At 39.7% G+C, this 27,777-nt stretch overlaps 1 protein-coding gene across 3 annotated transcripts in view; it reads left to right on the top strand.

The window, feature by feature from the left end:
• The window catches only part of AFF4 (ALF transcription elongation factor 4), a 77,336-nt gene extending 50,924 nt beyond the window's left edge, over window positions 1-26,412 (top strand). For all 3 annotated transcript variants that reach the window (XM_054036552.1, XM_054036551.1, XM_054036550.1), the window contains 15 exons: window positions 1,584-1,604; window positions 2,111-2,165; window positions 3,384-3,421; window positions 3,781-3,943; window positions 4,596-5,510; window positions 8,172-8,260; window positions 10,098-10,332; window positions 12,597-12,694; window positions 15,303-15,366; window positions 15,509-15,645; window positions 16,069-16,140; window positions 18,058-18,151; window positions 19,341-19,384; window positions 20,138-20,358; window positions 20,993-26,412. In XM_054036552.1, coding sequence (XP_053892527.1) covers window positions 1,584-1,604; window positions 2,111-2,165; window positions 3,384-3,421; window positions 3,781-3,943; window positions 4,596-5,510; window positions 8,172-8,260; window positions 10,098-10,332; window positions 12,597-12,694; window positions 15,303-15,366; window positions 15,509-15,645; window positions 16,069-16,140; window positions 18,058-18,151; window positions 19,341-19,384; window positions 20,138-20,358; window positions 20,993-21,111 — 2,365 coding nt within the window. In that variant the 3' untranslated portion in view covers window positions 21,112-26,412. The remainder of the gene's footprint in view (window positions 1-1,583; window positions 1,605-2,110; window positions 2,166-3,383; window positions 3,422-3,780; window positions 3,944-4,595; window positions 5,511-8,171; window positions 8,261-10,097; window positions 10,333-12,596; window positions 12,695-15,302; window positions 15,367-15,508; window positions 15,646-16,068; window positions 16,141-18,057; window positions 18,152-19,340; window positions 19,385-20,137; window positions 20,359-20,992) is intronic.
• Window positions 26,413-27,777: the final 1,365 nt, after the last annotated feature.

The following is a 27,777-nucleotide window of genomic DNA, read 5'->3' as shown; positions in this document are numbered from 1 at the left end:
GGCCTGGTCCCCACTAAGTCCCCAAATCGGACTAAGGTACGCAAATTCAGCTACGTTAATAACGTAGCTGAATTCGAAGTACCTTAGTCCGAACTTACCGCGGTCCAGACGCGGCAGGAAGTCTCCCCCGTCGATGCCGCGTACTCCTCTCGGCGAGCTGGAGTACCGGCGCCGACTGTGAGCACTTCCGGGATCGATCTGGGATCGATTTATCGCGTCTTAACCAGACACGATAAATCGATCCCAGAACATCGATGGCGTGCCGCCGGACCAGCCGGTAAGTGAAGACTAGGCCTCAGAGCTAGCTGGCAACTGCAGCTGCCAGGAACCCTCTAGCCCTCTTCTCTCTCTCTCTTCCCCCCCCCCCCCCCCCCTGCAGTGTCTTCGGTGTGTGGGCTGGGCTCTGCCGGGTCCAGCAGACCATAGTGGCAACTAGCAGCACTGCAGCCCATTTCTGTGGGGGAAAGGAAATTCTGTATGCACAATGTTAATTTCTGCAAAATTCTGCATTGCGCAGGGGCGCAGAATTCTCCCATGAGTAGTATATGTAATTAAAATGCATTTATGTCCAGAAAAGTTAGTTTTAAAAAAAATTATGGGGTTCTATTACTGTGACAACCATGTCAAATTTGTCCAGTTTACAAATATGCATTTATCTACCAGTCCTGCAAAGCTGAGATCTTAGAGTGGACCTGGGTTTGTTCTTGCTTATGCATCATCTCCAAGAAATAACTTTCTGCAAAACAAGTTTTGCCCTCAATTATACAAATTCAGTTGCAAAGTCTTCAATTAGCAGTCCTTTTACTGTGTAAGTAGAAATAGAACCCATTTCTTTCTCCCATGTTTGTCCAGGCTTCACAGTGCTAACAGGAGTAAAAAATCAGTAACCCTCCTCTACCCCTCTGAAAAACCTGTTCTCTCTGTGACTAGATATGACTTTGAACACAGCCTCTTTACGCAGTCACTTTATAAAAAGATGCTTACCCACACTAAGTGTTAGAGACAGTAATAGAAGGATTACACCCTTCATTTTTCCTTTGCTCAGGGCCAGTGCAACTGGGGGGGGACGGCATTTCCCGCGGCCTATGTGGGGGATGACATTTCGGGGCGGGACCTTCCGCCACCTAGGGCGGCAGAAAAGCTAGCGGCGCTCCGGCCTTTGCTCTTTTGTCATAGCAATATTTCAACAATGCTATACTTATGGTTGGGGCTGGTATTTTTGGTGGGTGCAAATCACCTATGGGGGAATTGGAGCCATTTCTGCAACTGGGGGAATCTGAGGAGATCTGTGGACAACTGCTGGAAGCCCCCATTAGATTCAGGTGTGGGTGAGAGCTTGAGAGTTTATTGCAATGAATTCATACTGTTTTAAATAAAATGATAGGGCAAGATTGCACTTTGTGTAGTCAGTAAACTTGTTTTTTTGGGGAGACAAACATTCAATGACCTTTTTGGGGGGGAAAAGATATATTGGGGATTAGACCCAAGATGTTAGAATGTTAGGAATTTCATTAAAACAGCCATACTGCGAAAGTACCTGCGTGGGAAACTTATTTTTTAACTTTCTCATTTTCCTTCTCCAGATGTGAATCAAACCAAACAGAGTAAGATACTGTTTTTTATATACACTAAAGCCTTTAATCGTGAAAATAAAACAAAAGATAACAAAAACCTTAATGAATGTATGTCTTTCCAGTATTCAGACATTATGCTAGGATTGTGAAATAGATAGAGATATGTATATTGAAACATAACTTTTGTGACAGCAGTGAAATAAAATATGACAGAATTCTAAGTGTCACTCTCTGGCCTCCTTAATTCTGTTTAAACAATACTCTTAATCATTTGCATGCAAGAAGACAATTCTATAAGTGGTCGCTTGTCCTTTCACACTAAAGTGTGTCGCACAATATTTTTGTATAAGGGATTCTTATACTTAAGCATTCAATATTTTAGTATTGTTTTGTGTACTCCCACACGCAATAAACTCTGTAAACAAAGGAAAATTCCTAGTAACATTTTAGATCAGTTTATAGCCTAACACCACTTTGGAATTAATTTCTAGAGTATATGAAAAATTTATTCCTCTTTCTTTCTTTGTTTCACTCAGTATGTTGAAAGATGACTTAAAACTCAGCAGCAGTGAAGACAGTGATGGTGAACAGGTATATACCATAAGTATTAAAGTTTTAGAAAAGTACAGCAGACACAACTGAAGTGTTCAATACTAAGTTTCTATTTTAAAAACATGCAGTGCTTGGCTGGTTGCAAATTGAACATTTGTCAGTAAGCATTAATTTAAAAGCAAGATTTTTCAAAGTAACTTTGTAACAGTGCAGTATAACTACTTTTTGGAATATATAATCACTATTTGTGGGAGTCCTTGCTTCCAGTTTTGCCTTTAGACTTCCAAATCTCACTGTCGCAATTTCATATTGCCTTTTCCTCAACATAAAATGGAACAGAATGTACTCAAGAAGTATAAACTTAGTGACAAGGAGACTTTTTCAGGTTTGATTCCTCTCTCCTCCCTCCCCCCTCACATGTGGTGGCCTGCCATTTAAGGACAACACATCTTCAAAATAATATGTGGCATAAATTTTTCCACACACCATTAATTCAGGATTGGGATTGGTGGTTGTGTCTAATGTATGTGAACACTCCCACCAAATTTCCTTTTTCTGTTACTACTTCTACAGTAGATTGTCACTCTAGTTGGGAAAATTGATGCTCCCTTAGTTGATACTAACTCTCTGTAATACAAATTGTCCTATCTTTGGCACTGATCTTAGATAATTCTAAAAATAGCCCTTTCAGGAACCTAGATGATGATGATTGTCTGCACTGCAATTTAGTATCCCAGGTTCATTTTCTGTTTTAGTTTCCAATCCTAGTCTTTCTTGATTGATTGATTCGTTCATTCAGGATAATGCTGATGAGACATTGAGCATGGGAATAGGACCTTCCGTTGCTGAACATCAGCCCCTTGGACAATTGAGGAATAACACTGATAGACCCAAGTTGTGACCAGTCCTCACACAGATAGATGAATGACACAGGGTGATGAGTAGAGAGGAATTGGAACTCTCAAAACCATAGTAGGATGTGTAGGAGGACTCTTTGACTTTGTCATTTGTTTGCTGTGTGAACTTGGCTAAATTTAATCTGTTTCCCTCTCTGAGGATAATATGCAATTTTGTAAACTATTCCAATGTATTCAGATGAGAGATGCTATATATGCTAAGTATGTTTGTTGGTGGTGATGAGGAAGGAGTATTAGAGCTCTATTTTTGTTTTCATCGCCATGCAGTACACAATACATAATATAATTTATGGAGGCTTCTTCCTCACCCTGTTTTTATTTATTTATTTTTAATTTACAGGATTCTGATAAGATAGTGCCAAGGAGTACACCTGGAAGGTAGGCATTCATAGCTGATTTTTAGCAGTTCACGGCAAATGAAGTAACACTTGAGCAGATGAGTTTTCCTAATTTGATCTCACTGCTTTAAAAATCCATGTCTGACACTGTAGACTTGTGGCTTGTGCTAACCCAAGAAGTGATTAGAACTTGATCATTGGTCAAACAGCTTTTCTCCTCCAACAAGTAGATACTTAACAGCTTGAAAAATAAAGCAGTAATTGTTTTTATATAATTATCATTTCCCAGTCTATTTGCTGTACTCAATTATGTAGAATTTTCTGTTAGATAATTAAGTTTATGTGAAACTTGTATGTCTTACATAGTCTTGATTATTTTACTTTTTTGTCTTTCCCCAGCAATTCTGAACCTTCACAGCATAATAGTGAAGGAGCAGATAATTCCAGGGATGACTCAAGCAGCCATAGTGGATCTGAAAGTAGTTCTGGATCTGACTCTGAAAGTGAAAGTAGTTCCAGTGACAGTGAGGCTAATGAGCCATCCCAGAGTGCATCTCCAGAGGTAAGCTTTGATATCTGGTTTGAGTTATAATCTATCTACAATAATCCCTGAGTACCATGATCTTTGCATCAATCTTGACAGTTAAGAACTGAGTGATAGTTTGAGAAGATGCTAAATAAAGCGTAAAATTGACAAACATTTTGGAATGATTTTCAGCAGCAGTTTATCAGATATGCTAAATGAACTGTTTAAAAAAACTCATTTAGCACTTGACTTTGACATGTACTTCATGCTACTTGGCTCTGAAAGTTTGGGAGACAGACATGTTCATACAGTAATACTACAACAATGAATAAAATAGCTTAAAGCATGGTATGCACGAACTTCCATTTAGTCATTGATGTAACTGTGATATGGCACAATGTTTTGGGTCACACCATGATGCTGTGCTTGGTCCAACAGCATCCGCTGTGGCTCCTCTCATCCTCTGCCAGCAATCATTTGTCACTGCTCTGTGTAATCAGCCTCTCCACAGTGAAGGTATAAGAGCTGTGGCTTTTACACTGTATTCCAACACATTATACTTGGTTCATTAGCACCATCAGCTTTCTGCATAGCTGTTACCTTGGTGTACAGCACAATATTGCAGCCTTTGGAGGAAAACGGGGGAAGAAAATATATAGTGTTTAATACTCCTCCCTCTTTTTTTTAGCCTGAGCCACCACCAACAAACAAATGGCAACTTGACAACTGGTTGAACAAAGTGAATCCGCATAAAGTGTCACCAGCGTCTTCTGTGGACAGTAATATCCCATCTTCACAAGGCTACAAAAAAGATGGCCGAGATCAGAGTTCTGGGAATGGGTATATGGATCAAAGTGGGTCTAAAGAATCCATTTCCTCCACTCCTGGGCGAGATTCCAAAACCACCCAAAAAGGATCGGAAAGCAGTCGTGGCAGGCAGAAGTCACCTGCACAGAGTGATAGCACAACACAGAGGAGGACTGTTGGTAAAAAGCAGCCCAAGAAGGCAGACAAGACCGCTATTGAAGAGCCCAGAGGAGGGCTTAAAATAGAAAGCGAAACCCCTGTAGACATTGCAACAAATATGCCCTCAAACAGGCATAAGGCAGCCACAAAGGGCTCTAGAAAACCCAACATAAAGAAGGAGCCCAAATCTTCCCCTCGGCCTACAGCAGAGAAAAAGAAATATAAGGCTTCAAGCAAACCTTCCCAGAAATCCAGGGAATTCATAGAAACAGATACCTCATCCTCTGATTCTGATGAAAACGAGAGCCTGCCTCCTTCATCACAAACCCCCAAATACTCTGAGAGCAATAGGACTCCTGTTAAGTCTTCCATGGAGGAGGATGACAGCTTTTTTCGGCAAAGAATGTTCTCTCCTATGGAAGAGAAGGAACTTCTTTCACCACTCAGTGATCCAGATGAACGGTATCCACTTATTGTGAAGATCGATCTGAGCCTCTTATCAAGAATACCAGGGAAGCCTTACAAGGACACAGACCCACCCAAAGTGGAGAAGAAAAACGTGCCAGAGAAGCATGCAAGAGAGTCCCAAAAACCAGCCTCAGACAAAAATTCCACCAAGGGCAAAAGGAAACATAAGGTAAGTGATCAATTGAAAACGTATCTAGTCTGAATCTCTTGATGGCTTCCTACTGAGGTGAGATGGATAGCCCAGTGGCAAAGAAAGAGAGTGCTCAGTCTTGGAGACTCCTCTGGCCAATTAAGAAGTGGTACTGTTTTTTTTGAAGGGAATCTGTCTAGGCTTCAGGGTTCCTTGGACTTTCGGGGCAGGTGGCGGAGAATTAACGTTGTGTGAGAGCTTGGTAGGCATTGTAACTCCCATTGTCATGATGAAATTTGTGCTGGGAAATTGACTGTTGATGTGGGATCATTGGGTACTGAGTTGGGTAAATAGCCTTTTCTTAGTGACACCAGCACTGGCACTAATGTTTCAATCAGCAGATTGCCAAAATCTCTATTATGCTGGCCTTTGCCTGGTAATGTTTTTGATTATTAGGAAAATGCAGGGATGCTTGGTAGAAGAGTGGACTGAATGATCTATTGGGTTTTCATCCATGTGTGACTCCTGCAGTTCTGTGAAATCACCCATGAGAAGCCCTGATTTGGAGCCATAAGGGTATGTCTACACTGCAGTTAAACACCAGTGGCTGGCCTGTGTCTGCTGATTCAGGCTCGCAGGGCTCAGGCTATGGGGCTGTTTAACTATGGTGTAGACGTTCAAGCTCAGGCTGGAGCCTTGGCTCTGTTACCCTCCCTCCTCACGGAGTCCCAGAGGGCGTCTTTGCCTCCTCCTTCCCCCCACACTTTTAGGGCATTTCCGCCACTCCTGGCCACAGCTATAACATCCTTGCTTCTATTTTTAGCATGCTAGTTGGAGTTGAGCTAGCATGAGTCTTTCTGCCCAGGCTGGGAAGCTTACTCCCATCTACAGTGTAGACATATTCTTAACTGCTGCTGGCCTAGGCCCTGCTTAAGGAATGTGCCTGCTCCAACCTCTCTTCCAGTTCTGTGTGTCAGCCTCAGGACAAGCCGATCACTTACACCTCTTTTCTGCCAGGGGTATCTTTTAACAAGTCAGGGCCTCTTGATGTTTAGCATATACCTACAGTAGCCCCATTGTTCTCTTAACTGCTCTGAAGGTGTGTACCTGGCAGTTTTCTGTCTTATCTTTGGTCTGACTCAGCTCTTTGAATTCAAGTGGGCAGCAATAGAAAATTGAATAAGGAAACAGTCAAACATAATGTAAGAATAATGCAGATATCTCCCAACTCGCCACAATATCAAAGGGGCACTGGTGGTATAAATGCTGCTGCAAGCTCCCTTCCAAACAGTTGCCTTCAACTGTGCCAGCTTCCCTGCTGAGCAACCAAGAACTGATCTCCAGTCACTCTTGGAGTGAGAAGGAGTATGGTCTGGTGAACTTGACATGAGACTGAAAACAAATGGATTCCTCCATTCTTATTCCAGCTCAGATTACCTCTTTGCCCTACATCAAGTAATGAAAGTAAGGCGGTAAGGTTTCTTATCTGAAAAATGGGGATAATACCTACCTTACAAGGAGGATGTTGTTTGGTGTTTGTATAGCACTACTATACAAGTTCTAGCACTCACTTGAATGCACTCAGTCTCTAGTAGCTTCAAACCTAATGCCCCCCCCCCCCCCTTATTTGGCCAGTTGTTCCTTGCAAAACAATATAACAAAAATGGTGGCTGTTATGGACAGAAACCAGCATAAAGAGCTGTTCTCCTACATCAGGAACAGAAGGCTTTGGGGGGGGACCAATTAAACTTGGGCTGTATCCCAAAGAATCATTTCACTAATCATCTTCAAAGTCCTGAGACCTATGCCTATTGGTGCAGTTATGGTGGACATGAGTATGTTTTTGAGGCAAGTGGGAGAGGCAAACTATTTTTCAGGCCTACCCCAAAATACTGAGGCAGGCTGTGTGAGAAATTCTGCAACAGTCACTTTAGAAATCCAACAGCTGACAAATGTCAGTTGCTTACATGTTTTGATCTTTGGGTGCTGGGTTGTAACAGTCCCGTAGCCAAAGAGCATTCTATTACTGCATTGCATTACAGAAAGATTTATTAATTGGACTCTAATCTCGAGCTGAGTTGCTCATTAGAATTATTATTTTACACTTGTTTTTCTGTTGCTACTGCTTATGATAGATTTGAAGATTAATGGAAGTGTGTAGGCATTCACTTTCAAAACCTTTTGATTTTTACAGTCCACTATTTTATAAAGCATCAACTCTTATCAAAAGTAATATTGACAAATGTTGAATGAAGCATTTTTTAAATGTGCTTTTCTTAATCCCCTATGGTCTGGCAAAATCAAAATTAATTTCCTACTCTTATTGGGAGACCTTCATATATCAGCATAATGAGGTGTAGATTGTTTTAACGAAAATCTGGCTAGAATAAATTAGGTTATCACATTTTAAGTAGTTCAGTAATTTCAGCAGCCACATTTCACTCCTGGTTCTACTGGTAGATCATTTTGACATTCACTACTGCCTTCTGTTTGGGATAAGTAATTCCATTGTGGTCAACTATCTTAAAACATGGGCTAGATCCACCCAGGGAATGATTTTCAGATCTGCTGTAGTGCTTCTGTTCCATATGTTGTAAAAGGTTTGCTAAATTGTCTAGACAAATGTAAAACATTGAGGGACAGTTAACCTGTAAATATCAAACTTTGTCCTGATAGCTCTCTTGTGCTTGCTTTATTCAGAATGATGATGAAAACAGAGCCAGTGAAGGCAAGAAAACTAAACTGGAAGAAAAGTCTTCATCAGGCCACAAGGCCTCCAGCAATAGAGAGTAAGTGCAGTGGGAAAATTGGCTGTTTTTTAAGTCTATAAGGTTTAGCATACATTAAGGGGAAGATTGGCACCCAACACCCTATATGCACTTACAAATCTCCCCCTAAATATCTGCTTGCCACCACTCACATAGGAAAAAATCAGTTGCAGCTCACTGTTCATGGGGCAAGATTTCATGTGCACCCACTCTTCAGACTCTGCCCTTTTACCTTGACTTTGGGGTTTTCACAGTAACTAATCAGAATGCAGGTGCTTCCCAGAACCAGGCATACTGGAACACGGTTCACTCCTAACAAAGAACAGTTGGTTAATTTAACAACTTTACTTCATTATTACAAAATAGTTTGTTCAAGGTCATTTACCTTTGATAACGGGGTTGGAATAGGCTGGGTTTATTTCCTGCTGGAACTAATTTTCCCTAATTTTTACCTTAATACAGGGCAGTGTTTAAAAATAGATGAGCTGCATAACACTAACATATGTAAGACTTAGTCAATCTGCACTTCACCTAATCACATTAATCCACTCCTTGCGAAATGGGTGATTAATTCTCCATTCAGCAGATGTGGAAACTGCAGATTTAATTCCCCCCCCCCCCCCCCCCCCAAGTTATGCAGCAAGCCAGTGATTAGTCAGGATTAGAACTCGGATCTCTTGACTTCTACTCCCATCCTTCAACTACTGGATCATTTCAAAAAATACACCACATTTTTTTAAAAAATTGGCCACATTTATATTTGTGATTATCATAGATTAGAACTAACCTACAACTGGCAAAATATAAGCCTCCAATCTTATCCATACATACAATTCATTTTGCAGTGAGTTAGGGTGCAAATTAGCAAGGTTCCTAGTGTAATGAGTGGCAAGTTTGTTCACTTTTGTGGATTTTCTTTTTCTTAAAAATATGTGCTACTTCAGATTACACAATAAAAATATATCTGTGCACTGGACCACATATTCCACTGTAATGAATAATCTGAAGAAACCTGTTTGGCCACTCTGAATTACCAAGTGTAACAGAGAGACAGGTAGGTCAGGTAATATCTTAGATTGGACCATTACAAGATATTAACTCACCCACCTTGTGTCTCTGATATACTGGGACCAACAAGTACAATAATACTGCATACCACAGGGTAACACTCAGTTCAGTTGTGAATATTAAGATTTTTTCAGAGCCTCTGTAAAACTGATTTGCAGATTCCTCTGCTGGGGCTGTTAAGTTTATTCTTTCTTTGATATTTGTCTTCTGTCAGCAAAGAACCAAATGTTCTTTAGATTAATAGTATGAAAAGTGTTTAATTTTTCTTTGAGCAATTTATTACTGTGCAAATAGCTGTCCAAATGTCTATCTTCCCAAGTGGAAGATGGGTTAGCAAGCATGAGGCTTGCCATTGATTGCCAACAGTAGTCCTTGAACAGTCAAGGTGGGGAGGTGATACATATGTACTGGATGACTGAATTAAGGGTAGCTTTCCCTTTTGCTTGGGCAAATAGAATACATGCCTATACCAGCTCTTAGTCTAAACATTCAGAACAAAGTCTCCACCTTAACAGTGCTATAGACAGGTTGGCATAAACATTGGCATTACATTTTCAGGTTGTAAATGTTTGGTTTTTGTTTTATTAAACAAAAGTGGTTTTCTGGCTAGAATCTGCTACCTTTTCAAATCAGAACAAGATCAAATGGTAAAAACAAGGCCAATCTGGTTCGCCCAAAAGCCAGTTATTAAAAATGAGGTGAAAAATAAATATCCCCATATACAGTCATAGGTCAAAATAATTCTTGTCACTGTATCTAGAAATAAGCTGTACTTATTCATTTCATGCAGGTCTTCAAAGCAAAGTGCAGGTAAAGAGAAGGATCTGCTCCCTTCTCCTGTGGCCCCTGTCCTTCAGAAAGATCCCAAACAAGATCATGGGTCCCGGAAGAGAACAGTCAGTCAATCTTCTTCCTTAAAATCAAGCAGCAACAGTAATAAGGAGAGTAGCAGCAGCAAAAGTAACTCATCTTCCAAACAAAAAAAGACAGAAGGGAAGGCTTCTAGCAATGCCAGGGAAGTCAAGGTAAGAAGTTTATTTTGTAAATGCTTTCCTCTAATATTCACCGTTTCTCTGTGTGCAGTCTGGCATGTCAATGTGTAATCCAAGCAATAATTTGTCAGGCTTTGACTTTAAGCTTAAATGTAATTTAGTTTTTAAAGGTGTTTACTCCCTGTGGTAGTGCACAAGTAATTGGGTCATAAGGAAACCTGTAAATGGAAAACAACTCAGTAGCTGTTCATTAGAATTGTAGTATCCTGGGGGTAGGTTGGTACTAATGTTAAATTTACAAATGTGATTAGTGTTCGAACTATCGAGGTTGCTTATTAATCATTTAATTTGATTCCAGTGACATTTTTTAGAGTTTTTTATATAAAAGTAAAATAGGAGAACAATATGATACTATTTTATATGCAATTGAATAATTGAGCCATTTGTGATTTTAGCAGCTTGTATTTCTATCCTGACTATAAAGGAAAAGATGGTTCAATCCTCCTCTTCCCCCTTCCCCTCACTTCGGGTGTGTTTCAGGATAGGACCCTTCCCAAGACTAAAGAGCTAGTCTGCTGACTTGCCCTGGCTGCCAGACCAGGTGGATGTAATTAGCTGCTATCAGGAAAATAAAGAGGTTTTATGTTTGAGTCGGGGGAGAAAATGGGGTGGGACAGGAGATTTTGAAAATTTAAAATCTCTAGAAACTAATAGCTTGGGAGGAAGTTCAGACTAAATGTGTTCTTGTGGCATTACACTGGTGTGTAGATATTAGAGGGAATTAGGGATTCTGCCTGCTCACACCTATATAAATGGATACTGTTGGGTGGTGCAGAACATCTGAGGATGTCTGATAAAACATGGTATTAAACCTAGCTGTATGATAAGCTGTTCTCAGTGACTGCTGTACTATCAGATGGCAAGAACGTAATATTTCAAAGGCAAAATGTGACTCTAATTCACAAGGTCTGGATTGCATTGTAGTGTGGTGGTGCCAGCTTGTCTTGAGGCCTCTGTAGCAAACAGAACCTCAAAGCCTAATGAGGCATTAGGGATGTTATTGGTATGTTGCAGTACTTGGTAAATCTTTTATTGCTAACCTCAGTAGTGTCTGGAGAAAAGGTTTGAAGCAAAGTCAGAGGAACTAATCATGACAGCCAAGTGTGTCGATTGAAATAACAAATAGACAGGAACTGAGAAAAATGTGATGTGGTGGTCATAGCAAACAAGGGAAATATCTAAACTAGGATTGCAGACATCCACCTCAGATGTTGACTTCATCAGACTTTGTAAGGCAGGCAGGGTTGGTCTAGTCAGTGCATGCGTGGGAGACTTCCAAGGAGCCTGTAGGTCCCTCAGGGGATTGTATTGTAGATTCACTGGCACCTTTTTTTTTTTTTTTTTTTTTTCCTTCTGCGTTAGCGCTGAACTAAGTCTGGCCATTTATTTTTTTTATTTGGGTAATTAGTATCTCCTTATAGTTTAAATTGGTTTTAATTCTTGTCTTAAATTAGTATAGTCTTGTCATGTGTCACTGAACATTTGGTACAGCTGGCTGTATTTCTGTTCTGAAGTGGCTGCATTTTGGTGGTGGGTGAACGGAGATTATATATTGCTGGGTTTTTTGAAGCAGTCAAGTTTCTTTCACCAACAAGAAGTTGGTCAAATAAAAGATATTACCCTGCCCACCTTGTGTCTCACTTACTATGTTATGTTGAGCTGAAGTTGTATGATTTTGTGGGGTAGGAGCCATGTCTCTTTGTGAAGGCTCCTTGCACATTTTGGATGCTTGAAAAATAGAATGATCACTCCATTTCTGAAATATTAAAGCAAAAATCATGCTACAGAGTTGATACTTCTAAAAGGAATAGAAAAGCAAAAAATACATGCAGCACCTCTTCTAGGAGGACAGTAAAATACATGAATGTTAGCCATAACTAAGTTGAGGAGAATTCAGTTGTGCCTGGAAACCTTTTATCAGATTCATTCTAGCGTAGATCCATTTGGCCCATCAGAGAGTGGGGCTTGTGAGGGAACTGGTTATGGTTCCTTGATCCTCGGTCTGGCTCCACCCCCAGCATATGTTGGAGCACCAATGAGGAGAGAAGCCTTTGAAAGCCATGATATGTAAGTAGTAAATGTGAATGGCAATTAACCTGCTGCAAAACTGACCTAGTTTGCATTTAACAAGTGTGAGACTACCAGGAGGAACTTAAGCAATGAACAATCATCTCTTTTTAAAACAGATTTCTAACTGCTTTTATAATTACTAATTGTGGCAATTTATTTCTTCTCAGGAAAAGGTTCTAAACAGTTCATCAAACTGCCCTCCTGCATCTACCCCAGCTACAGACAGCTCAAAGTCCCGAAGAGCAAAGCTTGTTTTTGATGACAGGTGAGAGCAGTGAGAGGTGCCAGGCACGTTACATTTCCTCTTCCCTAAACAGGTCACTAATTTTGGTGTGTAACTTGTAAAATGTATAGTAGCTTCCTATGTATAGGGGATGTTCTTTGCCATGCATGTACAGTATTATTCTGTGGAGATCTGCATGCTGTTTGTGTAATTGTATGCCTGCCTGACACATGTATCACTAATTTGGCCGTCGTCTCAGCCACTACCAGGAGCCATGGCCTCCTTTGTACATTCGTACTCGGCCTGAAACAAGCAAGTAGTGGATTCTGACAGTATGTGATTGTCCTATGTCCGTTTTTAAGAATACTAGTCTCCTTTCTGCAGACTCACTTGACACCTCACCAGACCAGTCTGCCTGTCCTCTTTGGGCTGAGTTGGCTCCCCTTCTTGGGATCATGGAATCATTTGGTCCTATGTAATCAAAGTTGAAAAATTTTGGAGAATGTGAATCAGTAAAAAAAAATGTTTCCCAAATTCACATCAAGATTATCCATTCATGAAATATTTCATGCAAATACTTGGGTGTTCTCTACAGGGGCTCAGTTCTAGTTTTGTCAACTACTTCAAGGGTGATCTAAAATTACTGCTTTTTGGATTAAGTACTTCTAGGGGCCAACATAAAGGACCATATTCAAACAACCTGATTATGGGAGTGGTTTGCTTTTCTTCTACGTATTCCCAGACAAAATCAAGTTATGATGGAGTTAACGTTCGGAGCATATATCTGTAGTTAGAGGGAAGTTGTAGTTATCCACAAGCCAAATATGTTAAAGCCAGGAAATTCAGAGTTCAGAATAAACTTAAAAGAAATCCAAATATATTAAGGTACGGAAATGCATAATTAGGGCACCCGGGTGGCTTTGACTATGCCATGCAGTAACCATATAATTCTAATTAAACATTTTAGTATTTGGTTTTAGATTACAGTAAACTGATTTTTAAAGATTAGTTTTTTCCTTTTATAGTGTCAACTAGTGCCTCTCTAAGAAAGGAGGGTATGATTCACTTTTAAATGAACTGTTATAAAATGCTGACTTTAAATGAAATCAGGTGTGCCCAGTACTTCATATTGTGGTGAAATAGGGGAATGTTTAACTCAACTATTTGTATGTTTGGAAAATCTTGTTCAGATTTTAGACAGTGACCTTGTAAATACAGCATTTAATACAGTAAAATAGAAAATTAAAGATCTCTTGTAATTACTCTTAGAGTAGAGTTAGGCAAACTACGGCCCGTGGAACTGTTCTGCCCGGCCCCTGAGCTCCTGGCCTGGGAGGCTAGCTTCAGCCCCTCCCCCGTTGCCTGCCCTCCTTCCCCTGCAGTCTCAGCTCACTGCGCCGTGGGCGCAATGCTCTGGGCAGCGGGGCTGCAGAGCCCGGCCTGACCCGGTGCTCTGTGCTGCGCTGTGCGTGGCTGGCTCCAGCCAGGTGGTGCAGCTGCTTGTCCTGGTGCAGCCACGCCGCCAGCCACCGGCGCTCCAGGCAGTGTGGTAAGGGGACGGGGAGGAGGGTTGGATAGAGGGCAGGGGAGTTTTGGGGGTGTGGATGGGGTGGAGGAGGTCAGAGGGCGGGGAACATGGGTATTGAATGGGGGCGGGGATTCCGGGGGTGGGCAGGGAGAAGGGGTGGTTGGATGGGGCAGGGGTCCGGGGGGGGAGGGGGAGGGGTAGTCAGGAAGGAGAGGAGTGGTTGGATGGGGCAGTCAGGGGATAGAGAGAAGGGGGTGTGGATGGGGCAGGGGTCCCGGGGTGGGAGGGGCAGAGTCAGGAAGGAGGGAGAGTTGGATGGGGCGGTGGGGGGCAGTTAGGGGCAGGGGTTCCAGGGGCGGTCAGGGAGAAGGGGTGGCTGGATGGGGCAGGGGTCCCGGAGGGGGGCAGTCAGAAAGGGGGGGGGGTTGGATGGGGCGGCGGGGGGTCTGGGGGCAGTCAGGGGACAGAGGGCAGGGGGGGTAGATGGGGCAGGGGTCCCGGGGGGGCTGTCAAGGGGTGAGAAGCCGGGAGGGTTGGATGGGGGCGGAGGCTGGACCATGCCTAGCTGTTTGGGGCGGCACAGCCTCCCCTAACTGGCCCTCCATACAATTTCTGAAACCCGATGTGGCTCTCAGGCCAAAAAGTTTACTCGCCCCTGCTTTGGAGCTTGCTTTAGGACCTGCAGCCATATATCACAGATCAGCCTGTGTGACCGAAGTTCAAAAATAACAATGGAATCTCCATTTGAACATGTCTTGATTTCTTCTGGAAAGTTTCACATCTGGTTAATACTATCCTTTGTCATCTGCAGACTGGGAACTCTGCACTAGCACGTGTCAGATAGCTGACACCTCTGCTAACGTGTCTGATTTGCTTGGCTAGGGAATGTGGAATAAGTTGGCTAAATCCAGTGACTCTTAGCGGTCTTAAAACAATAGTTGGAAGTAACCGAAGTAACTAAATTTAACTGAAAGGTCTATATGATAAAAATTATATGCGCTATAACTTGAGGAAGGAAGAAAAAGCAATGTCAAAAGATCCCATAGTTACAAAGCTTGACACACAGAAAAGGATTCAATTTTCATCTTATTAAACTCAGAATTTCTTTTTTTTATGTTGTAGGATGTACTCAGCCGATCATTATTTACAAGAAGCAAAGAAGTTAAAGCACAATGCAGATGCATTGGTAAGTAGAACTCAAAACATCTATCTGGTGGTTGCACATAATGTTAGGTTGGTTTAAGTCTTCTGAACCTGTACTCTTCTATAGTACTGTAATTCTCTCCCACTTCTCTCTATTTTTGTTTTTAAAGTTTCATTCTCTTCAGTCTGACAGGTTTGAGAAAGCTGTTTTCTATCTTGATGCTGTAGTGTCTTTCATCGAATGTGGGAATGCATTGGAGAAAAATGCTCAGGAATCCAAGTCCCCGTTCCCTATGTATTCAGAAACTGTGGAATTAATCAAGTAAGCTTTATAAAGCAAGTAGTAAGTGAAGCCTAGTGATCAGACCCAGGGAACTGGGAGCAGGTGCCCAGATTCGATACTTGATTGTGCCACCAATACTTGCAATCTCTCACCTGTAAAAAATTTACCCACCTTATCCATATTTTGAGGCTTAATGTTGTTTTTTAAAAGGACTTTTAAATCCTTTCCTCTAAGGGTCTTAATGTTAGTGTAAACTGTAATATTAAAAACAAAAAACATTCCAAAACTTTCCTCATCCAGGCTTTTGAGTAAATATCTATGGATCTCTGGTAAAATATGAGGGCAGTTGGAACTAAGTCTTAATAGTTTTCTTAAAAGACTATTAAATGAGAAATGGCAACTGATAATGCGTTATTTTATGTTGTCATTTATTTGTCATTTACTTGATGTCTTTGTTTGCAGATACACTATGAAACTGAAAAATTATTTGGCACCAGATGCTACGGCTGCAGATAAAAGGCTAGCAGTGCTTTGGTACGTATATTTTGGTTTAATAAAACATCTTGAGCCAAATTAGTGAATGTACTATGTCCAAAGGTTAAGCACAGTGGTATTTTTAACTGTTTCGTTTTAATTGAATTGTAAATTCAGTGCTCCAAGGTATTTGAGGTTTTCATTGAACCTTAGAATGGGGGGGAGGGGCATGGAGGAACATTCTGTGGAGCACAGCTGGGGCCCAGACCAGCCCCCACGGGGGGTGTGGAGAGGGAGCACCACCCAGCTCTGCTCCTGGCCACAACCCCTGGCCGAAGCTCCACTCCCACCTCCACCCCAGCCTTGGCCCTTTTACCCCATCCATGTCCACCACCCCCCCCTCCCCAGCTCCCAGGGGCTGTGGGGGTGCAGACTGGGTAAGGGAAGGCACAAGGTAAAAAGTTTGGGGACCACTACCTTAGGTAGTGAGAGCTAGCATAGCGTCTCCCTTTCATGTCTGTTATTAACCTTCCTGCGTATTTGAATATTGAGGGAATAAAAAGGAGACATTAAGGACAAAAAAAAGTTTACTTTTAGGTTTGTTTGATCACTGAAGTGATATGAATAGTGCCAAGAATCTGTTCTTGTTTCTCACTTATAAACTTAATGAAAAGTGAGCAGTAAGCTAATGCTTTTGATGGGAGTCTGATTTCCTTGTGATGTCTGGTCCATCTATAGCAGTGGTCCCCAAACTGTTGGGTGCGCTCTCCTAGCAGGGCACGGAGGAACGCTTGGGGTGGCACAGCGGGGTCCGGGCCAGCCCCAACAGGGGCCTGGGAGGGAGTGCCGCCCAGTTCTGCTCCTGCTCCGCTCCTGGCTCCGGCCCCAGCTCCTGGCACCCAGCCCAGCTGTGGCTCCAGCCCCAGCCTCGGTCCCCTTACCCCACCCATGTCCCCGGGAGCCATGGCCCTGCTCCCGACTGTGGCGTTTGGGTTCGGGGGGCGTCGCATGAAAAGACTGATCTATAGATATGACAAGCTTAATGGTTAAAACAGACAGTTTTTGGACTACTTATATGCTTGTGAATTTTTGAGTAGAGTTAGACTGTTGCTAAAGCTGCAGCATCAGAGTGTCTGTAGCTCTGCTTTCATGCTCACACTTATGTGGCTGGGGAATTTTCCTGTTATGAGAAATTGACGGTGTTGCTGTCAAGTTAAATGTATATTTCTCTGCCATTGTATCTTTGTTCTGAGACACTAAATATTTCATAAAGCCATAGTGCTCGCATTAAATAATTTAGTGATTCTTCTGGAAACAGGAATATCAACATTTATTGCTTAAAAGATAGAGGTGCTATAGCACTGATTTGAGCCTCTGCCTTGCAAAGGTGGCCTTGACCTTTGAACTGCATACTGACCCTTAGGGTTGAAAGAAGCAGCAGCAGAAGACTAGGGGAGCCCAAACATCTTCCCATTTTGCCCACCTACTGATTAGTCAGCTTGGGGTATATGTCAAAGAATCACCTTCCTAATATTCCAAATTCTTCAGGCTGCTGAGTACAGAGTGGACAGGAATCAGTTTGGTGTTGTGTGAGGGGGGTGGAAATGTGATGTCAGACTCTGCATGTTGTATCAGCACATCCTGGTGTAATGGGCTTCATTTATTTTTTAATAAATTTCTTTCATTTATTTGCTAGTCTAGGCGATGATTTAGGGTTGTATTCTCAACTCAGTGACCAGGACTCTGGTTATGTAAGTAAAGACAATGAAGATTGTGTATCTAAAGTCTTGTGCTCAAGCTTAGACTATCTTTCGTTTCTCTGACAAATTAAACATTGTTACTATTGATGGCAGAACTATGACTCCATACCTCAGAGAGTATGTTTGAAAAACACACAGCTGCTAGCTGTTTACATGCATTATTGAACCATGTAAGCACACACTCGTTGTAAATGTGTTGCCATTTTTCTTTGCCTAGTCTTCGATGCCAGTCCCTGTTATATCTAAGGCTTTTCAAACTGAAGAAGGAGAGTGCATTGAAATACTCTAAAACACTGACAGAACATCTAAAGGTAAAAAATTCCTATATTACTGAGAGTCCTTTAAAAAAAAAAATATGGAAATTCCAAGGTACTTTCCTGATTTCTCTAACACGTGTACTTTGATATGTCCCTATCTGGAAATGTGGCTCTTAAAATAAACTCATGTTCAGTGTTTTAGAACTCTATTTTTTTGTTACTGCAGCATGACCACAATGTTGTCATAACCCTACTGGTCTTGGCATAATACTTTTCCATTTATAATAATTTCAGCTAGCTTTTGTCTGCTTTAAAGAATAAACAATTCAGCAGATTTCAGAGAGGATAAAAAGTACCTCTTCCTGGCTGCAGACATTACAAAGTTGAACCTTCACTTTTATGTATGATGTTAAGGGAATTCTGTTTCTAGTGATACATTTTATGACTGCAGCTGTCCAACATTTGCAGAAGTTGGTGTTTGAATAAATAGTTTTTAGCTCATCTAACAGCTTTACCAAGGTTCAAAAGGCAGTGCTCTTAGCCAGCTTGCCTGAACTTTCATATACTCCCATGAGACTTTCTAGAATTTTCAGTAAAAATCTGTTTTAAATCTGATCTGGTTTAAACAAGAGGCTGAAAAAAAATCCTCCTTTTACTCACTTATTTGAATCTAGGTTGTTTCAGATGAGGTACTCAGGACATTTAAAACTCGGGTGAGATTGCTTAATCTGAATTAAGGCTGGGATTTTCCAAGGAGCCAATAGGAATTAGGCATTTTATTTGGAAGCTTGTAGGCTTCTTTGGAAATCCTAGCTTTAAATAGAGGAGAAGAGCATGCTAATATAATTTCTAGCTTTTGAGGAAAGAGTCTAATTGCTCAATGCCAGTGTTAACAGCTTTCACATTGCTGTTAGAAGGCGAAGATTGGAAAAAATATGAAACTTGCCACCAGAGGTAATAGTCTAGTGGTTAGTGGAAGGAATTAAGTTAGGAGACCTGAGTTCTAATCCCAGTTCTTTTGCTGGCTTGCTATGTACCATAGACAGATCACTTACATTCTTGGTGCCTTAGTTTGTCAGCAGTAAAATGGGATATTTTGTCCAAATTTAAAGTCCTTTGATTCTCCCATACTGGTTCAGACTTTTGGTTATCACAAAGAAATGTATCCATTTGTAAAACTTGTTTTAATAAGCAATTAACATACCCTTGGAAATCACCCTGCAAACTTATTTTTCCCAAACAGAATTCCTATAATAACTCTCAAGCACCGTCACCTGGCATGGGAAGGTAAGCAGCTTTGTAACTTGTACATTTAACTACTTTCCTTCTTGATTTAGACATTTTAAATCTTGTGGGGGAGAGGGAATGGAATAAAATAATCTGCAGGAGCTGAATTCAATCAGCATTAAGAGGACAATAGACTTCCTAAAATGCCTGGAACCATTTGAGCTTGCAACAATATATTCAAAACACAACTACTCCACGAGAAAACATAGGGAGCAATTTACTTGTACTGTTTAAACCCTCAGAGTAGTATTTTGATGTATTTATCTGTTCTGTGTAGTCAGAGAACATATAAATCTGAAGTAACCTATAAAACTTAGATTTTCAGATTTGTAATAGATTGAGAAATTTCAACATGTATGGCAATATAGCCCTTTCATGTGGTTCTGATTTTGTTCAGAGGTTTCTTTTAAGTGTATTCCTTAAAACTTACATTTATTAAACATTCCTCTATAAAAACGATTAAATTAAATGGTGAGGAAGTTTGGTCATAAAGGTAAACCACACACCTTGGATGCTGTTCCCAGCTCTGATGCACACTTCATATGACCTTGGGCAAGTCACTTAAACTTGTTAGTTTCTTTACTTAAATGTAAGTAAAGAGAGATCCTAAGATGGAAGGGCCCTATAGAAGTACAAACTATTATAATTCCAGATTAATAAATTATGCAACTTGATGTGTCAGAATACATACATATTTTGACATTTTGTATTTTAAAAATAATGCGTGTGGTCCTTTTTTTTTTTTTAAACTAGCAAACCTGTTGGTATGCCATCTCCAGTCTCTCCGAAGCTGTCTCCAGGAAATTCAGGGAATTACTCTTCGGGGGCAACCAACCCTTCAGGGAGCAGTTCTTCTGTGACTATTCCACAGAGAATCCACCAGATGGCAGCCAGCTATGTCCAGGTTACATCCAACTTTCTCTATGCCACTGAAATTTGGGACCAAGCTGAACAGCTTTCTAAAGAGCAAAGAGGTAAGACTTGGCAGAATCTGATTGTAAAACAAAATGTGTTGAATTATGCCATAAATGCTAATAGCTCTTTCACATTGAGAGAATCCACTAATAGTACACCAGGTATGTTTTGTCAGTTGGTGTTTTGCTGTAGGGAAAGATGGATAATTATTGCATTAGATTTTCAGTAATATCTCAGACTGCTCCTGTGATCTTGATTCTGAATGTATAAATAAGCTTCACACTGGCAATGTATAGCCAGATATAATTTTTGGGACTTGATATAACTTATAATTTACAATGATGGACTCAGATTTCCATTTCTAAAAATTTATTTAATGAATATGCAAATTTCTTTGAGAGGGAACTCATCACTTCTGAGTGTGTTTAACTTCAGTGCAAACCCTTTTCCACTTGTTCCTATCAATCATCTTCTTGCAAAAATGTTTAGGTTTCTATTGGAAATTATCTTTTATCCCTGTACCATTTTCACCTCCTTCCACCTCTTCTCTCTCCTCTGGTGTCATCTGTGAGAGATGTGTAATATTTGTTAGTATGTCATTGGAGAATGTGGTACTGAGGAGGAATCCACCTGAGGGAAGTCAATGTGAGAGTGTATGTAAATAGTTTGATTTGTTTTCTTGTGTCATTCTAGAGTTCTTCGCTGAACTGGATAAAGTTATGGGCCCTCTGATCTTTAATTCGAGCATCATGACAGACCTAGTGCGTTACACCCGACAGGGATTACATTGGTTGCGTCTGGATGCTAAGTGATATCTTGAACTGAAGAAATCAAAAGTAGAACACACTTTTCTTGCTGCCTCTGATTTTCTCCACAACACTGTGTCATGTCAATAAGGAAGACTGCCATAACACATTGCTTAGTTGACACTAAAAGCAAGGAATGCTTTCACGTCTCCCATCCTCTTCTGTGTGTTTAACCCCAAACCACATCATGTTAATGGACTTCTTCAGTATTCTCATTTTTAAGTTATTTAAATGTTTTAAAATCGGCTACATATTAAGATATGGCTTCACTGCTCTGTAGTGGGATTGGAATTCCAGTCAATAATACATAACTAATCAGTTTTAAATCCTATTTATTTTCATTTGTTTTTAAAAAAATTTTTACAAAGCCCAGTTATGGGCTCTTTTAAGACTTAGCTATTTCTTCCTATAAACTTACCCTATCAAGTACTTAGCAGAGATTAAATGTAGACACTTTATTTAAGTACTGCGTGAGCTTGTTACTCTGTAATGTCTTGTGGTGGTAGAGCTTGTAAAACAAAATAAGGGTTGATAGGTTCTAAAGTGTAGGGACACAAGTTTTTCATGCCTAATGCCTATGACTCAAATCTTAAATAAGTACAGTTTTATTACAGAATTTGTACTGAATTTTAAGAAAAGTTCCAGAGATATTCTTCTACACATTAAGATATTTCATTTAAATGAAAATATAAGAGATGTATATGGAAAGATATTTAGTTATGTCTAACTTGGGTTGTTTTTTCAAGACCATTTAGAACACTTGGTTAACACTATAGCAATCACAAAACATTACAGTAAGCTTGCATTTAATGCAATATGGAAGTGGTGTGAGAATGAGCTTCAGTCTCTGATAGGTGCATACTGGAAACGTTACATAAATGGACAATCTTGTGCTTTTTTTATATCTCTTTGTTTAAAATAGGTTTTGTCTCCTTGTTTGTCATTATTTGACGCTCACTGAAGCAGCCAACTTAACAGTTGAAAGAACAGATAAATAATTTCTATTAGAACTGTTTGTATCATTTCCATTGACTGGGAAACCAAAAATCCTAAAAAGTGATTTAAGATCCATCTTTTCCTTTTGGGTCTGCTAATTGATGGACACTATCACTTGATAATGGCCATTGTGGGGTGCAGATCACATCTTTCACAGTGACGTGAAACTGTTCTGATGTAGAATTTATTTAAAACTTCTGTTTACCCCCATGTTAATGGAGGCCCCTGTTAATGTTTTAGGGGAGCAGAATATTCACTTTAGAAGTATGTTGGTGCAACAAGAATCCTGCATTGAGTTCCAAGTGGCTGCTTTTAAGAAGTTGTAATCCAAAGTACCTTTCCACATAAGGTTATTGTCTGAGTAAAAGGTTAAAAATTATATTCCTTTCAATATTGCTTAATGCCCCTATCATGTCTGGTGTGCCTTATGCCTTACTTTTAGATGAAGATTTTATGAACTGTTTACAAGATGAAGTTTTACAGCAGGACCATTTATACTGTATGGAGTTGGTCTTCTGCAGTACTTTTGGTAAAATTCCATTTCTTTTTCATCAGTCCTAGTGTGTGTCATAGAAACTGACTTCCTGTTACAGTGGTCTCCTTTTAAAGAGTCAAACTCTGAACTCATTAGAGTGATATTGTGGAATGCTGCTTTGTTTTTTATCTCCCATTGCCCCCCTTATTCTGTATCAGATGTGAACGTGCATGTTCAGGAAAATTATTGCACTAAATTTGTGTGTAGTTGTAGTTAAGTGCCAAAATGATGGCAACCTCAAAAGAAGGAATAGAATTCTACGCTACTTAGTACTGCAGTATGTCCTACGGGCTTTAAGAGTTAAGAAGTTTTGCAAATTAGTAACTTCACTAAACTGTAGCTGCATATTCGTAGAGCTTCCTTTGTGTTCCAACATTATTTGTACTTCCAGAAAAGTTTGCTACATGCAAATGGAGACAGTTAGTCAACCTATGACTTTCCCCATTATACTTCAGCCTACATTCAGGTCTGTTTGAGCACCCTTTTTATTTGAATCACTATGTAAGTTAGTTTCTATGTGTTCGCTGTTAGAGACTAAACTTTCTCTCTCAAACTCTGCATATTGGTTAATGGGACACTGTCAACTATTTTTCCTTTGTAATACTCTAAAGTGCCTAGCACACTTTTGACTCTATATAAAAATACCTTCTTAGAAGCTGCATTGTTTGTATTTTTTTTGAATAGGGCTGCAGTAGCCAGCATGGCTGTTTCTAGCTTGCTCAGTTATGTGCACCGTTACCATTGCTGTAAGCAGGAATGATCTCATCTCTGGGAATATTGTTTTTTCTTAACTAGAGTCTCATCAGTATCTTTGGGTGGTACATTTTTCAAGAGACCAGTTTAGGGTATCCCTTAGCTCCAGACCAATGGATTCTAAATGTTTGTCTAAAGAAATCTAGAAGACTCTTTACAGTCTGTCAAAATGGGGACCTGAACTGACAGAGTCCTGCCTAAATAGTATACGTTCTGGTGAAATCCTTCTGGAATATTGTCCCAGGTTTTTTATCTATGTAAGACATATGCAATGGTCTTGTTAAAAACAAACTCACTCCTCCCTTGACTTAGGCCATTTCAAACGGATTAAACTCTGTTTGACAATTCCAAAAGCATATCTAACTTGGGATTAACCCATTGCTTCAGGGAGATAATTTTATTTTGCCTGATAGAGTAGCTAAAACAAAATGAAAATAGTTCATAAGCGTCCATCTCTCTGCCAAAACGCAGGCTAACAAAACCTGTCCTTTTTAACCTTTAAGCAGCAATGTGGGAAATACATGTAATTTGAGCGCTAATGCAAGTTGCACTAGTGTCTTACCATGAAGGAATCCTTGACTCCTGGTACTAAGGATTCCCTATATGATTATATTTTAACACATATCAGTGTTGTAGTTTTTATTCATCCCTCCACATTCTTCCCTCCCCCCAGTGGTGAACCTCTTTTTTATTATTTTTTTATTTTTTTTTAAATAAAAAAAAGCTTAATAATCAGACTAGGCTTGCTCAGACATGAACGTTATTTTGAATTTGCTGACACATTTTCAGGTTCCGAAATGACAAGTTGCATCATTTATAATTGTAAATGAGCCTTCAGGACACCAGAACAAAATAGCCCATGATTTATTTTGATTTGAAATATTGGCCGTAAAACAGAGCACATTGGATGGCTCTTTTTTTGTCTTTTGACGGCAGTATGCAATTTGTATTGTATGTGTCTTTGTGTGTGTGTATATATATATATACATACATATATACATGTATGTGTGTATATGAATATATATACGTGTGTGTGTGTGTGTGTGTGTGTGTATATATATATATATGAACTCAGTCTGTCCAAAGTATATGTTATACTTGTTTTTAGATTATAGTGCAACTGATTATATTGATATATTATTTATTAAACTGAGTGCTGAATCACCATCTTACTGGTGAGGAATCTTGATATTATACAGGAGTGCAATGTATATTCTTTTAGATTGCTGAGGCTTGATTGCTGTGATTAAAAAACACACCCTAAAATGTATTTATGAATGACGCAACATATAGAGAGTCAGTACTTTATGAATATAATTTCGTACTTGCCTGGGGCAAGTGAAATAAATCCTTAGGCATGCAACTGTGTAGTTTGCCAAACTAGTAGAAAAGAGACTACCTTTGCTTTATTTAATATTTCGTTTACCTAGCAGAAAAATGTACTGTCATTGCAGCGTTTGTATTAAAACAGTTACAAAAGGGCCTGAGCAAGTCAAGTTTGAATTTATCCATTGGGGAGCAAGTAACTTCCAAATCATTGGTTAGTGCCCTAACAAATATTTCATAAATATTTAGGTCGAGGATTGAATTACTTTAGGTCTAGTGAATCAGTATTATGGAAAGCTGTATGTTTCCAACAACAAAGCTAATCTTAGATATCTTTAAACAGAGTCGCCAAAGCTTTTGCTAGCCAACTCTGTTAGACAAACACAGACTATTCTAAGAGGACTGATTTCCTGGAGATGGAAGTACATAAAGAATCATGTTGTCAAATCGCATTATTTTTGAAGGAGTTTTACCTGTGATGCCATTTAAACATAGCAGTGTTAGGAGGAAAGAGCAGGGGTAGCTATAAAAATAAAACTATATTCTTGTCTCATTGTGAGCATGCTAGAGCAATGGGCCTGGCCAGTTCATAGAACAGTCTTTGAGAATGACAGCATTAGCTCTCTCTATTCCAATATTCAACTGAGATTACATTGAATACACTATGTTGAGCAGTTTGAAGTGCTGCTTCAGGATAGTTTATATAGGCTATCCTCCTATAAACTTTTTTTACCTGCTTTAATTACATCTGGAAACTTAACAGAAATGCAACCGTTCCAATTGATATAACTCCATATTTATTAATGGAGTCCATACCGGCAAATTGGAATGAAATGTTCCCAGTCTTGAATTTTTTAGATATAACCTTAGGAAATCATGCAGTTACGTACACAAGTATTGTAGCCCATATTTGTTGGCTGCATTGGCATTAAATATCTGAAAGTTCAACTACAAGGACCAGACATGACTTTTTCAAGCACAGTTACTGATATTTGTATCTTGTCCCCCCTTTTAAATGGTTTGAAGAAATTTTGTATATGGAGGATAAAGTGCTTATATATTTATTAAAGATCCTTTATCTTATTTGAAATTATTATTATTTGGTGAAGAAGGGTTGTATTTTCTTTTGAGGAGGGTTGGGTAGGGCAGGGGAAGGTAACTTTTAACCTATCACTTCAAAGCCCTTGTTAATCATGCAGAAAGGTACTGTTAATGACAGGATGTCTCTATCCTATGCTTTGTACATGACAAGTCCATGTCTTACATTTTGTTTCTAGGCATCGGTCTTCAACCAAAACTTACAAAAACATTAAAAAAAACTGTGATTTTATTTGTTGCAATACATTTGAAATTTCAAAGGGTACTTTGAGGCTCAAAATTAGGATTTCTAAGTCAGTATGTGCATTTCACGTAATAAAGCTGTTAATGGTGAGCAAAGTATTATATACTAACTAGATTTTTCCACATCTGTATAGTATATTCTATGTATTTTGTGGTATTGAGATTATAGAAAGTTTAGTGTCTGAAACATGCGTTTAATGTGTATTTTTAAACAAATTTATGGCAATTAAAATATTTGGAGAAAAGGGTATCACATTTCAATTTGTAAAGATCTTTTTAACTACTGTGTCATTAAAATGCTTTGTACAATGCAAAACTGTAACTGGAGAAACTAAGTTTAATAAATATCAAATAGATTTTCTGTATCAAACTTTATAAATGCTGTGCTTGTATCTTGTGTAGGGTTCCTCCTCAGTGGTATTCCATCTTCCAACTCAGTACTCTTGGGTCCTCATGCCCTCTCAATATCTACCTGTGCCATGCACGACAAGGGAGAAGAATATCTGTTATGCAGGTGGAGCCTAGACTTATTTTGATATTCACTTGATTCGGTTTCTTTTAGCCCTGTTGATCAGCATGCAAAGGTAATAGTCACTGAAATACTTAATTAAGCTGATCAAACCTGAAATAGTTATTCAGTTAAACTTGTTCTTACTTGATTTTGAGCAGTTTGGCAGCAATAGATTTGTTTTCTTCCAAATACCGTTGGAAACATTGGAGTATTGAAGGAATCTGCTATTTTGGGGCTCTTCTTTAATAAGATTGCTCACTCTATGTTCCCTTTCTCAGAAGGGCTGCTTGCCCGAGTACTGTTGGCTGGTATCAGTGGGAGGAGAGATGATTGGTTTATGCACTCACCCGGCCAAAGGGTAAAATGTCCATAGTCCAGCTGCAAATACACACTCTTTTGGGAGTGCCTCCCCAGCTTGCACCCCCCACTGTGACTTTTTGTTCATTGGACACAAGACAGAGCAAGTCTATTTGCTAAATACAAATCTTTGTTTATCGTATAGAAAAACATATAATGTGAACAATTAAAAAAAAAAAAAAAAAACTGAGATGCAAGGTCTTTTATTGAGCTTGTCATCAGAAGGTGCAGTCTAGACCAGTGCATGCTTTCAACTTTCATGAAACGCCCTACAACATTTCATATCACATATTTGTCTGAAAAATATTAAATATATGCAATTGCATAATTCAAAGTGTCCTAACTTAAGGATAGTTAATAAATATTTTATATATAAGGTTGAACATTGTAAGAGGTAATATTTTCTTCTCCGTAGTGATGATCACGCACGGGAAATTCTTATGGAACAGTGATTCTTCCTGCAAAAAAAATCATAGCATCAATCATTAAGGGCTTGGGCTGACACAGTTATGTAGGTCTCAGTCCAGTGTACACTTGTACATTGCATTGTTCGTTTGGTTCAGCTCCCTCTAACTAGAATTTAAAGTAAATCTGGTGTGTACTCTTTCAATAGTTCTCAAATCTTACTTCAGCACATCCTGAAAGCACTTTTTAGGGAAAAATGATGCCATCAATGACTCACGTTGGCAGGGAGGGATTGTTTGTTTGATTTCTAGGGCGGTCTTCTTTCAAAAATGTATTGTAAAACGTGATGACCTGAAACCAGTTCCTCTGCAGATGAAATGCACAAGGTTTGGTTTGCCTTGCTTGGTGGGTGTGCTTTATTGCTGTGCACACTGGCTCAAGAACACCT

Source organism: Malaclemys terrapin, chromosome 8, assembly GCF_027887155.1.
Source record: "Malaclemys terrapin pileata isolate rMalTer1 chromosome 8, rMalTer1.hap1, whole genome shotgun sequence".
Classification (NCBI taxonomy): domain Eukaryota; kingdom Metazoa; phylum Chordata; order Testudines; family Emydidae; genus Malaclemys; species Malaclemys terrapin.
Note: the sequence above shows the minus strand (reverse complement) of the source record. Positions and strands in the feature narration are given on the sequence as shown.